Here is a 15,080-nt window from a genome sequence, read left to right on the forward strand (position 1 = left end):
TGACTGATGCCATCAATCTTTTTGTTAAATACTCCTAAGCATCTGGAATAAAAATTAAAACAACTTCATATTTATAAAATTAATTTAATATAGATTACTATATTAAATATATAAATAAATTAATATAGATTTAATATTAATATAGACTTAATAAAATAAGCAATAAAAGAGAATAAGTAACAATACTCTTCTTTACTGGGGAAGCATTACTTATTTGAAGTATAACTGGAGAGGCGGCAAAACAGTTTCCATATAACTGTTGTGGACACATTCAAAATACGAGATGTAATGAAACAATGCCATTATATCCATTTGCTATCTTTCATATTGTGGAGTTTTTGCAACTGGGTCGTCAGCCGTTATACCACCAAGTACACTCTCGCCAACCAGTGAAAGGCCAAATAGCCCTGAAATGGCTGTCTGAGTAGTGGTGGTGATATCCACTGAGAATAAGTTACAATAGAAAGGCAACTGGAGAGGCAATCCATTGTGAAGGCATTCACAATGAGTTGCAATAATCTCATTACATCTCTTATACAATATGAGTGTTATTAGCAATGGCCACATGGTGTAAGGAAGCCTATGGCTTATTATGCTGCACCAGCCAAAAAAAAAAATATTAATAAAATAACAAAAACAAATAAAATAATAAGAATAAAAAAATAAATAATAAGAGAAAAGGAAATAAACAACTTATGTGTTGACCTTTGAAATTCCCCAAACTGTCAGCCTCTACTACCCATGTAGGTAACTTATTCTAATAATTTATAACTCACTGGCTAAAATAAAACTTCTTGCAATCCAATCCAATCTAAACATCCCCCCCCCCTGTAACTTGAAATCATGGCCCCTTGTTCTAGAATCATTTATAAACGTGAAAATTTTGTCCTTATTCATTTTTCTCATGCCTCTGAGCCTTAAACACCTCAATCAAGTCTCCTAGTTTCCAAGCTCTGCAACCCACATATTCGAAGTCTTTCCTCATATGGACGCCCTTCTGTTGACCTCACTAAGCAAGTTATCTGTCTTTCGACTCTTTCAAGAAGCACAATGTCTTTCTTTTCCGGAAAGTGTGGTCTTACAATAGCTTTATATAATGGGATTATGATGTCCTTATCTCTACTAGCAATTAGCATTAGTTGAGTCATATGATACAAGAAAGCAAGCTTATACAGCCTCAGCCAAAAAAAAAAAAAAAGAAAATCCCCTTCCCATTTCACCTATCCGGTCACTCCAAATGTTTGTCTAATTCAGCCTTAAATTTATTTAAGGTATCAACTTCCACAATAACAGATGGAAGCCAGTTCCAGCAATCAACTACCTGCTGGCTAAAGGCAAACTTCCACACATCTATTCTAAAACTGTCTTTCCTCAGTTTGAATCTATGCCCCCTCAGATTCTTAATCTGAGCAAGCAAAAGTATCCCATCAGCATCAAGCCTGCTCAAACCATTCAAAGCCTTATACACCTCCATCAGATCACCTTGCAGGTACCTAGTCTCCAGATGCTGCAACTTGCTGAACTTAAGCCCTTTCTTCATAAGTGCACCCATTTGTTTCTCTCACCAATCTTGTTGCCCTTCTCCGTACTTGTTCTAGCAACTCTACATCCTTCCTAAAATGAGGCCTCCAGACCTGTATACAGTACTCAAGGTTGGCCTGACCATTGCCTTATACAAAGGGATAATCACCTCGTCTCTGCTAGCAAAATTCCTATGTATCATTGACAAACTCTGTGACCTGCTCTGGAAGCCCGTCTGCACTGTTCAGAGAACTTCATATCAAACTGCACAATTACCCCCAGGTCCTTTTCATTCTCTACTTCCCTGAGTGTAGTACCACACAGTTGGTACATTTCTCTTGGGTAATTATTTGACAAATCATCGATAGGGCACCGTGGGCCTTCCCTGCAACCATTCTACGATGCTCGGAGAATTTCATATCTGGCCGTATCGTAATACCCAAGTTCCTTTCCTCCACTACCGGCTTTAGTTCAACTCTGCCAAGTGCATAAGTTATTTTGGAGTTACTGTAACCCAGGTGCAATACCTTATGCTTTGCTGGATTAAAGCATAGCTGCCATTTTTCTGACCATTCCTTAATTCTATCTAGGTCTAAGAAGCTCTGCTTGCTAGTGATCATTAACTACTCTACCAACCTTTACATCATCTGCAAATTTCGAATTCAAGCCCTCTATCCCTTCATCGATGTCATTTATGAAAATCAAAAACAACAATAGTCCTAATACTGATCCTTGGCGATCCCCACTTCTAACGTCAACCCAATCTGAGGAATAACCATTGATCATAACCCTCTGCCTCCTGTCCTGAAGCCATCCAGCTATCCATCTAAGCATTTTCCCTGTGATTCCAGCCTGTTCCAGCTTATAAAGTAACTGTCATATGGGACTGAGTCGAATGCTTTGCTGAAATCTAAATAAACAATGTCAAAATCATTCCCTACCGTCCAGCTCTTGAGTGACCCTCTCAAAATAGCTAACCAGATTAGTTAAACAAGATTTTTCCTTTACAGAAGCATGCTGAGTATCCTTTAGAATTCTATTTCTATCTAAATGATCCTGAATTCCACCCTTGATCATTGTCCATGATTTTCCCCATTACTGAAGTTAGACTGACCAGCTGGTAATTTCCCACTTCACTCTTAGAAACCACCTTTATGTATTAGAGATACATTGGCACTTTTCCAATCCAATGGAATCACTCCTGAGTTCAGTGATGCATTCACTTGCTACCTCCCTTAAGATTATAGGTTATATGCCATCAACCCCAGGAGCCTTACTTGCCTATCGGCTCAAAAGTTTTTTCATTAAATAAACATGTGAAATTTCAACATCGTTAATTACATTTTTTCAACTTCACTCCCTTAATTTCTCATTGATGTAAAGGGTTTTACTTCTGTAAATATCGATGCAAAGTAACTGTTGAGTTCATCTGCAACTTCAGCTGGGGTTTTAATACTATCCTACTTCCATTACATACAGGTCCGATCTGGTTTGTCCGTCTCTTCTTTGCATTTATATATCTGAAGAATTCCTTATACCCCTTTGTTCTCTTTGCCAGCGATTTCTCATCTGGCTTTGCCAGCCTGACCTTTTCTGTGGCACTATTATAGATCATTTCGTAGCTGGTATAGGCTTCAGTACTTTTTATTGCTCTGTAACATTTCCATGCTGCTCAAGTAATCTGGCAACTTCATTATTCAAAACTTTTTCTGCTCAAGTAATCTGGAAACTTCATTATTCATCCAACTTGGAAACCTCCTCGTGGAGTATTATTTTAATGGTATATAAGTATTCAAGGCTTCTGTGATTAATATTTAAAAGTATACCATAATTCAATTGTCTTCGCTCTCTGTGAGATATCTACCCAGTTAATGGAGGCCGTGTAGCACCTTAAGGCATCGTAATTTTTTTTTCCCTGAAATTATAACCCATTCCTTTGCCTTTAACTACTGCTATCTCTCTCTCTCTCTCTCCCTCCATCGTCCACTGTAGAACTCCGTGATCACTTCCTGCTACTGGTTCCTGTACTGTCATCTGGTTCATTGGTGATGATGATATCTAGAGTATTCTTTTCTCCTAGTACTTTCCCTGACACGTTGATACAAGTAACAATCATCTAGTTGATTTAAAAAAATTGCCCTGAAAATGGTTGTCTGGGTGATGATGTCCACTGTGAATAAATAACAATAGTCTTCTATATTGGGGAAGCATTACTTATATGAAGTATAACCAGAGAGGCAACTCGTGAAGGCATTCACAGTATAAGATGTAATGAAATGATGCCATTATAATTAACTTTGGTTAACTTACTACATATAGTTATGATGCATTTTCACTAACTTATGTGTCTGTAGATTGATGAATAAATGGTCATCCTCACAGAAATGATTCTATGATAAGTTCACCTGTGCTGCCCCTACTTACCTGTGCTAAATTAGCATGAAAATACAATGAATAGGTGGTAGTAAATGAAGTTCCCATCATATATTAAAACCAGGTTCAAAATTCTGGGGGGGGAAAATGTGGAATTTAAACTGCATATCAGTGCCGTAAAACTTTTTTTTGATTAATTTGACATGTTGATACAAATAATAAATAATGCAAAAATAATTTAAAACTCCACCCAGAATGGACTTGAATAACTCCTTGAATAACAAGGAGTTATTCAAGTAAAGAGAATCTCCACCAGAAAAGATGGTAATCTGATCCCTACACGTAATCTGATCTTGACGTTTAACATGCCGCATCATCTAACATCCATTGAGGCCAGATATCTGGCATACCATTTATTCCAAACCCGCTCAGGTGTTTCCGATGTCAGAAGTACGGACATTCCCAGACAGCTTGCTGGGGAACCCCTACTTGTGCAAAATGTGGGTCAATAGAACATGACTGCAAAGCCTGTACTGTCGCTCAACCAATATGCCCAAATTGTAAAAAAGGCCACCCTGCCTATGCTAGAACATGTGAAAGCTGGAAAAGCAAAAAACTTATTCAGAAATATAAATCAAACCATAATGTTTCATATCAAGAAGCAAAGCAAATCATCTCACAAACAGGTCAACATAACATATGCCCAAATAACCAAAAAATACCAGACAACAGCAACACAAACTGAATTATCAGTACTGCCAAAAGAGTCTTTCTCAAATTACCTCAAAACTCTGTACAGTGCAACTCAAACTCAAGCAGTCAATACACCAATATCTATTCCATCTGAGAAACTCCACTCCCCGGACCAAGAATGCAAAGAAAAACAAATCAGAACTCCCAGACATCAAGAGTAAATGGATATTAATGAAAAATCTGCAGATGATGGTGTCCTTGAAATTTTTGTTGAAGAAGACATGGACACGGGAAAGCCATTCTTTCCAAAAAATGATAAAAACAAGAATGAAAAACAGAACTTTGACAACATGAAAACGTTCTGAAAGCCCAACAAGAAACTCGTAATGAACACAATAAATTGTCTTGGTTTCCATGCTAATATTGATGATCTGTACAATCTCACCTCTAAATACACACCAATGTCTCTGCCTTCAAGAGACATATTTAAAACCTCAAGATACACCAAAACTGTCTCAGTATAATATCTTTAGAAAAGACAGGATCCACCAAAATATTGCACATGGTCGTGTAGCTGTTTTAGTTAACCTGCATGTTCCTACCAAGCAGGTCTTACTGGATTCTCCATTTGAGACAGTAGCCGTCCATATAGCTGCTGACATCCATATTACAATTTGCTCCTTGCACATTCCACCTGGTTATAGCTTTCAACAAAATGATCTTGATAATCTCATAGCTCAACTCCCCACACCTTTCCTCATTCTGGGAGATTTAAATGGGCATCATGTTATGGGGCAACAACATTGATCAAAGAGGAAAAGTAATTGAAAAATGTTTAGACGATAACAACCTTCTCCTCCTAAATGATGGGTCACCTACATATATTCATCTTCTTACCGGAACAAATACTGCAATTGACTTTTCTATCTGTACAGTAGCCCTATATCCTACCCTAAAATGGACGGTATACAGTGATCCACTGCACTGATTATTTTCCCATACAAATTGAATTACTAAACAAGCCTTCTTATCACCCTACTAAAATTCTGCAGTGGCTCACTGGTAAAGCAGATTGGCAGATGTATAAAAAAAACTAGCTAAATTTGACACGGAAATAATCCGAGAATCCCCAACTGAAGAAGCCATTGAACATGTCACAAAAACAATATTACGTGCAGCAGAAAAAACCATACAATTCACCCAAAAATCTGGTGGAGTGATGAATGTCGTGCAGCTAAAAACGAGCAAAGTAAAGCCTGGAATATATTTCGCTGCAGTCCAACAACAGCTAATCTTATCCATTTCAGAGCAAGACAGACCAGAGCAAGAGCATGGTACATTAGACGCTGTAATAAAAAGTCAGCTTCGATTCACTTTACTTCAACCATCAATCAAGAAACTCGTACACATAAAATTTGGAAAATAATTTTAAAAATGAGTGGTAAATATCAGACACACCCTGTGCCTATCATGGAATGGAGAGAACAGAATGTTTCTGACCCTGCTCAAATTGCAAAATATCTTAGGGAAAACTTTTGCCAAAACATCAGCAACAGAAAGTTACACCCCAACCTTCAGAAGATTTAAAACAAATAAAGAAAAACAAAAATTAAACTTCATCAAAAGGGAATTAACAATATACTGCCATTTACTATCCACGAACTGCGTAGAGTGCTGTCAACATCTAGACACAGAGTAGTAGGACCAGATAATATTCACTATTCGATGATACAAGAACTAAGATCTGTACATTAGACTTTACCTAGAGGATACATTCCCTAAAAAAATGGCATCATGCTACAATCCTTGGCACCTCCGTAGCCAGGTGGGAAGGAGCAGCAGTGCGTAAAACACGCTTCTTGATTAGACCGGAGTTCGATCCCGTCACCACTAAATACGGAAAGGTCAGGGAATGACCACCACATATTCCCGGAGCAATATGGCCATAGTTGCTAATGCTCCAAAAAACCAAATAACAAACAAAAAAACAAAAGCTACAGTCCTTGCATTAATTAAACCGGGTAGAGATCCAAAAAACCCCACTTGCTATAGACCCATTGCCTTGACCAGTTGCCTCTGCAAAATTCTTGAAAAGATGGTAAACCATCGACTGATATGGTACCTAGAAAATTATAATCTCGTACATGCTGCACAATTTGGTATCCGACAAAACAGATCAACACTAGATACAATCAGTCCTCATATAACACATGTTTACGCTACACGAATTCGATCATACACTATTTATAAATAGGGGAACGATATCTTTTATATAATATGAACCGAATTCGCTTTTGCATGATTCGCCTTTGTTTTTGCAAGAAATGGCAGTCGAATGCAGAATCACCCCAACCAAATGCAACACGATAGGAATGAAGAGAAGATTCTGAAAATGTATTTGTTTTTTATATCAGCAAAGGGGAAACACATTTCACCACAATAACGTAAAAACCAACACAATTCCAGCTATCGGTATAATCGCAAATGCAATTAGATCGAGTTTACTACCAGTTTATAACAGATTCCACTAGCAGAAACGCAACTGGAAATTGTTTTTGTTTTATGGTAGTAACCCCTAGAAATGTGAGGTGTTAACACCTCATATATGGTGTTGTTTATTCAGTTGCTACACGTGCACAGCTTTGTTTATGTGTATCAAGTGTGCCTCCTCATTTTGCAATTGTGCTTTATTCCCTAAAAATGAGTGAAATACTTAAAAGGTGTGAAAAGGAAGCGTGGTGAAGACACTGCAGATTCAGAGAGAAAAAGAAAAGCAATATCGATAAACAGAGGTGGACTGGGTCAAAAATTCTTACCCAGGAAAATTTATAGTGGCCTCATACTATGGTTTATGGCCAAAATCACACCGGCCTCTGGCCCACCGGGGTTTCCCCAGTAAGGCTTATGGCCAGCCCGCCTCTGTCGATAGAGAAAAAATATGAAATTGTGAAACACTTTGAGCGAAATGAAAGACCATGTGATTAAATGAGGCAACGCCGAGAATTACAAAGAATGCAGAGAAAATAAAAACAACTTTCATAGCAGGAACAACTCAAAGTGTAATTAAAATCCATTAGATTAAGACACAAAGAATTGGAAGAGATGGAATAGCTGTCATCTGTTTGGATAGAAAATCAAACAAAGAACAAGTTTGCTTACGATAGAAGCAAAAGCGTTAGCATTATTTTATTATGTAATAGTCGTAATAAAATACGTATTTTATTACAATTATTTATTGTGTTTGGTAATGTTTTGGTTACAAATGTGTGTTCAATCTTGGGTGGTCGGCACCCAACCCTATTTTTCCCATAGTGCCTGTTTATATTGCACGATTTTGCATTGCACGAGGGTTTCTAGGAACACAACTATCGTGCTATACGAGGACTGACTGTATTCTAGTAAGACTTGAACTCCATCCAAAATGTATTCCTTAGATTGGAACTGCATGTCTTGGTATGCCTTGATATCAGTAAGGCTTACGATTCCATGCGGAAGTATGGAATACTCCGTGAATTATATCAACATGGACTTTCGGGGTCATCTCCCAATTTTCATACAAAACTTCCTGTACAAATGCACTTTTCAGGTTAGATTCAAAACTTTGTTATCCCAAGTATTCTTGCAAGGAGTCCCCAAGGCTGTGTACTCAGTGCTAGACTTTTTATAATCGCAATTAAAACCATTGCCGAATAACTTCCAAAAACTATTGATACAGCACTGTTTGTAGACTACTTTAGCATTTCATGTAATGCAAAAAATATGAATACTGTTGAGAGAAAATTAAAAGTGGCAATAAATAAGATCAGCTCATGGACACAAATTAATGGCTTTCAACTTTGCCCACAAAAAACGTTGTGCATTCATTTTTGCCACCAACATCCAGAACTACAACAGAATGGCCAACCAATAGCAGTTCATCCCAGCATACAGTTCTAAGGAATCACATTAGACCATAAACTTACCTTTCTAGAGCATATTAAGAAACTAAGAACATCCTGTCATCAAAAGCTAAATATCATCCGGGTTCTCTCAGCAACTAAGTGGGGAGCTGATCGAGTTACCTTGTTAAGATTATACAGAGCCTTAATAAGATCAAAGCTTGACTACGGAGCACCAGTGTGGAAGTTTATTCTGATAATTAGTTACACTTTGGCTGAAACAAACTTTTGCAAATCTGTCCTGTAACAACCATTCTTTTCCAGTTTAAATTATTATTATTATTATTATTAGCTATATTGTGCAAGGAAGCCTGAGGCTTATGCTGCACCAGCCAAAAAAAAAAAAAAAAAAAATCCGAGTTACCCTGAGAGAGGGAGAGAATCAAAAGGGAATTATGTGTATTGGGTGAGGATGCCATCATTTAGTTAACTCTACTGAATCCATTTAAAACTTTAAACAGTTCTCAAGTTTCAGATACTGCAATTATGTGTCTCTGGCTAATTTTGATGCCCTTTTGTGCATCCATTCCAAACAGATCTACATCCTAAAATGAGGCTTCCATACTTGTATGTAGTACTTAAGATGCAGGATAACCATTGATTTATACAAATGGCTTATTATCTCCTGGTCTCTGCTGGCAAAATTTTTGTATACCATTGGCTATCCAAACAGTGTATTTTCACTGCTCAGAGAACTTTCTATTATATTGGATAATTATTCCTAGGTCTTTTTTATTCTCTGTGCTACCAACCACAGAATAATAATGGATAGCAGTAATCCCAGAATTGTTAATCTGGGATTACTGCTACCCAAATACAGAATCTTGTATTTATCAATGTTAAACCTCAGTTATCATTTTTAAGCCCATTTGCCTAATTTATCTTGAAATAGTATACCCTGATTACTGATAATAATGACACTTCCAGCCTTTGCATCACCAGAAAATTTAGACATTTATTAATTACTAATATAAAAATAGCAAAAAGCTTAAAGGGACAAAGGCACACATTTATTAATGTGTGCCTATGCCCCTGACAGACCAGGGTAAATCTGCCAGGGGCAAAAGTTGATGACATTGTAGAGCAGATATCATCTTTTAAAGACACAAAAGGTGATATTTGTTGTACACGTTCGCACTAATGATATTAAGAGTAGGAGACCGTCGGAATTACTTAACAAGTACAGGTCACTGTTGAAAAAAAAGCCATGAATTAGGGTTGAATTTTAAAGTGTCTGCAATTCTGCCCAGACAAGGTAGGAGGGAGTATATGATGAGAGCCTTTTCGATCAATTCGGCCTGGGAAAGATCGTGCAAGGTTCAAGGGGTAGAATTTTTTTCAGCATGGTCTGTACTTGGTAACAAGAAAGACTGCTTCTACAGGGATAGGATACACTTAAATAGAAAGGGTGCAAGAATATTTGCTAATACTATTGAGGCAGTTTTATGTGGGCAGAAAACTGCTGACTTTGGGTGGGGGGGGATACGAGGACTAATAGATTAACAGTAGCCGCTGGCAGAAGTGAAAGTGATTCTTGCCCTGCTTATTTTGGAATGAGCAGCAGCCTGGAAATCAAGATGCAAGGTATTTCACAGATTGCTGTGAATTGCGGTACAAGTAAAAACATGAATTGTGTTAGGGTAGCTAAGAATGGGAACAGGTGCATGTATACTTGTGTTTACACCAATGCTAGGAGTTTGGTAAATAAATTTGATGAATTGGAGGTGTTGGTCAAAACATCAAAGGCAGATATTGTTGGGATATCAGAGACATGGTGTTACACAGATATAAGGAATGCAGAACTGGAATCTGGGGAGTACAATGTGTACAGGAAGGATAGACATGATAGGAAGGGAGGAGGGGTTATGCTTTTAGTTAAGAAACATAAAATCCAAGCAAGTGCAGCCAGTCGACATTGCTGGACGGTGCAGTGTCCAGTCAGTTTGGTGTAACATAAGCACTGGGAGATCAAAATTGAGAGTAGGTGTGTGTTATAGGCCTAATGACTCTGAGTATAATAAAAAAACTGTACAGGGAAATAGAGTGGGCCAGTAAATCAGAGTCTTATAATGGGGGATTTTAATTTCCCAGATATTGACTGTAATTTGTGGGTTGGTCACTCACACTAGCAAGGCTTTTGTGGATTTATTGGATGATTGTTTTCTACATCAGCATGTTCGGGAGGCTACTAGAATAAATAATACTCTTGACCTGATTATCAGTAGCAATTCTTCATGCATTAAAAATCTGCAGATAAAGGAACCACTAGGTGGCAGTGATCACAATGTGCTGGTGGGATTTACTCAAAGAGGTAACTACATTAGAGGTAAAGGGAAGGGTTTTTGCTTTTTTAAAGGTGAGTACGGTGGTCTGACACAGTATTTACATGCTATATGGTTGACCAACTGATGATGTTACCAACAGCATATTCAAAATGGGAGGCATTCAAAGAATTAATCTTGGAAGCTACTAGGCTTTACATACCAACTAAGAAATTGTTCAAGGTTTAGGCCTAAATGGATGTATGGATGTCAGATGAAATATTGAGACATGTGGTAGAGAAGAAAAATGCATGGGATACATAAATTAATGGGTGACATGGAAGCCTATGATAGATATAAGCTAGTCTGTAACCAAGTCACAAAGGAGATTAGGCAGGCAAAGACAGATTAGGCAAAGAATGTTATTAGTGGAGTCTCTCGGGGTTTAGTGTTGGGTCCATCATTGTTTTCTGTATTTATAAATGATATTGATGATGGTATATCAGGCTTAATGTCCAAATTTGCAGGGTTGTGAATGACACTAATGGCAGCACGCTGCTGCAACAGGATCTAGAAATGTTGAGCAGATGGGTTGAGAGGTGGCAAATGAAATTTAACATTGATAATGTAAAGTACTATATACGGGAAGCAGTAACCCCAGTGTAATGTATCAACTCTGTGGTACTACACTGACAGTGGTAGAGAATGAAAAGGACCTGGGGGTAATTGTGGAGGCAGATATGAAGTTTTCTGAACAGTGCAGACGGTCTGCAAGAGTAGCTCATGCAAGAGGTGTCTTGTCAATGATATACAGGAATTTTTCTAGCCGGGGTAAGGAGGTGATTATCCCCTTTGTATAAGGCTATGGTCAAGCCACACCTTGAGTACTGTATACTGGTCTGGAGGCCTCATTTTAAGAAAGATGTAGAGCTGTTGGAATGAGTACAGAGAAGGGCAACAAGATTAGTGAATGGAACAAAGGATTGCTCTTACTAAGAAAGGCTTAAATTTTGCAGATTACAGTGTCTGGAGACTAGGCACTGGCAAGGTGATCTGATTGAGGTGTATAAAGCCTTGAATGATTTGAGCATGCTCAATGCTGATGTGATTCTTCCTCTTGCTCAGAATAATCATCTGAGAGGCCATAAATTCAAATTGAGGAAAGACTGTTGTAGGATAGATGTGTGGAAGTTTGCCTTTAGCCAGCGGGTAGTTGATTGGTGGAACAGACTTCCATCTTTTGTTGTGGAAGTTGATAGCCTAAATAAATTTAAGGCTGAGCTGGACAGGTATTTGGAATGAATGGAGGGGTGAAATGGGAGCAGGTTTTTTTGGCTTATGCTGCATAAGCTTGCTTTCTTGCATCGTATGCCTCTACTAAAGCTAATGACGCATCCACAGCCAGGTCGGCAGGAGCAGCAGTTCATTGCACACGCTTCTTGATTAGACCGGGGTTTGAGCCCGTGCCCACCAAATACGAAGGATGCTGAAAGGCTAGGGAATGACCACCGCATATCCCCCGGAGCAATATGGCCTTAGTTGCTAATGCTCCTAAAAACCAAATAACAAACAAACTAAAGCTAATCTGCCTTCATCAGTATCATTAATAAATATTCAAAACAGTAAGGACTCCAGCACTGAATCTTTAGAACTTCACTAATAACATTAGTCCACTAAAAGCAGTGGCCATTAATAACCATCCCTTTATCCTAGCAGTAGACTTCCTCTAATGCTACACTGCTATAATTTGTATAACAGTCTTTTGTCTGGAACAGTATCAAAGCCTTACTGAAATCTAATAATATATATAATTGTATGATTTATTTTTTGCATCCAGTTCCTTTGTTAGTGCATCATAGCTAATCAGATTGGTCAGAAAAGATCTCCCCCTCCCTAACAAATCCATGCTGTGATTGCCATATAACTGCATTCTTCTTCAAGGTGATCATGCATTGCTTCTCTAACCATAGACTCCATTATTTTTTTTACCTGATAGAAGTTAAGCTGGCTGGTCTGTAGTTACTCATCTAGCCTTGAGTCCCACTTCCATGATATGCACTTGCCCATCTCCAGTTTGTAGGGACCTTTTCTGAATTCAAGAATGCTATCATAATTATGGCTGAAGGTTTACTTACTACGGTTTTTTGCTGCTAATAATATAATTGGATGATTTAGTCAGTTCCAGGTGAAGACACCTGGAACTGACTTTTGGCTTTTACAGTTTATTGTCCAGTTTCTGTTTGGCTATCATAAAATCATTTAACTCCCAGTTAGATTTAAGTATACTTCTGATTATCATACTCCTAAAAATATTCTTCACGTGTGTGAATGTGGATGCAAAATATTTATTAATTTTGTCAATAACCTGTGTAAAACCGTGAGTAGTTACCACTGTTTATATCTAGTGGATCAGTGTGGTACTTCTTTCCCTCATGCAAATGAATTCTTTGCTACCTTTCGTTCTTAGCCAGTCTTTTTGTTATCTCCCTTAGTATGCCTTAACACCTTAGTGACTTGATTTGAAACTAGTGTATACTTGCTTGGTTTCTTTGTCTCCTGAATTTTTATAATAATCCTATCTGATAAATGATCGTTGGCAGTGATTTTAATGGCAGCCTTTAACAATGCTACCACTAAAATCACTGCATTTGGAAATATTCATAGCAAAAAAAAAATTGATATCTGGTCTGACCATTAAAAGAGAGGGGGACACAGATTTTCCCAAAGTTTTTTTTTTTGACCAGTCTGTGCAGGTAATTAAATATACTACTATGGCAATCTTGCAAAAATTTGATCATTTAAATTGCTGAATAGCTGATCACTGTCCATATGGGACATGATTTATAATGTCTCTTTATACTTTTAAAGTCTTTTGTTAAGGTTTGTAGAGATATTATTTAATTGTAAACTACTTAAATTACTTTCATTTACATTCTTTCCATTATTAAAATTGCCCTCCACGATAGTAATCTCTTTTGTTACTTGTTTTTGGAAATGTCTGTGGTAAGATCCTCTTAGAGACTGGGAGAATTCTTAAAGGTCTCTTCAATTTGCACTGTAATTAGCTCATTGCTGGTAGAGGGAAAAGATTCCCCTGTATGTTATTGCTGATTTTTTAAGCTTCCATAACATGCAGACCTATCTATCAACAGAGACATGTATAGACAAAATTCACAAGCAGAATGTTGGCCGAGTTGCTGAATGCTCTGTAAAACCAATAACAATTATTGGAATTTAATGAAGTTGCTTTATATCCTAAGTAATAAACAGTAGCCCATTTATTGTATCACCTCCAATTTTATTAGAGGTTACCACAGTCCTTGGTAACCTATGAGATGAGTGTAGGTGCTATTAGATATTAACTTTGAATTCATAAGAAGTAAAAATAAATTAATCTGATATTTATGTGTGTGTTATTGTTTTATTTTTCTAGCTTTATGTGACATGCATCCAATGAGAGCCTTGTTTCTGATTCCCCGTAATCCTCCGCCTCGACTTAAATCGAGAAAATGGTCCAAAAAATTTCATAGTTTTATAGAAACAGTACTTGTGAAAGATTATCAACAGCGTCCATACACTGACCAGCTTTTGAAGCATCCTTTTATTAGGGACCAACCCACAGAAAGGCAGGTGCGAATTCAACTGAAAGACCACATAGACAGGTGTCGTAAACACAAAAGAGGTAAGGAAGTTTAACGCTACCATTTTTTTTTTAAATTTTTTTTATTTTATTTTATTTACTAAGCTACCTCTTCCCAGAATCTTTTGTTTTTTTTTCTTTAATTTTTTTTTAATGACCCTGATCTGGAAAATAATCAAATGTTACTACTGATTTTTGTTTGATATTATACACTTACTGAAGGATCAGTAGACCAATAAGAATAGAATGGGCTAACTCTTTCTGTTCAAAATCTCTCTCTCTAAACATACATGATCCAAAAACTTCAGGATTTAATTTGTTAAATTTCTGAACATTGAATTAGAAACCTATTTTATTTTGTAATCTAAAATGTCAATTTTTTCCAATAGGTGTGTTTTGTGATTGCACATGTTAAGAGGTTTATTTTTATCTGCTGTTGACAGTAAATAATTATCATATTAACATTTTATTGAATGTCGATTTTTCATCAGAGATATTTACAATTTTACTATTTAAAGAAATCAGTTCCCAATGTTGTAAAAATGATGATTGGAGCATATTGTGAAAAATTTATCGAAGTAGGCTATATGAATGGCACAGCTGCTTGAAAGTTTGATGCAATCATTAAGGATGATGTAAGGTTTAGGAAGACTG

At 37.2% G+C, this 15,080-nt stretch overlaps 1 protein-coding gene across 1 annotated transcript in view; it reads left to right on the forward strand.

The window, feature by feature from the left end:
* The window catches only part of msn (serine/threonine-protein kinase msn), a 555,676-nt gene that overhangs the window by 288,574 nt on the left and 252,022 nt on the right, over positions 1-15,080 (forward strand). Inside the window, 1 exon segment of the mRNA XM_090377310.1 lies at positions 14,220-14,468. Coding sequence (XP_090233436.1) covers positions 14,220-14,468 — 249 coding nt within the window.

Source organism: Mastigoproctus giganteus, chromosome 1 (assembly GCF_048544385.1).
Source record: "Mastigoproctus giganteus isolate SK-2022 chromosome 1, ASM4854438v1, whole genome shotgun sequence".
Classification (NCBI taxonomy): Eukaryota; Metazoa; Arthropoda; class Arachnida; order Uropygi; family Thelyphonidae; genus Mastigoproctus; species Mastigoproctus giganteus.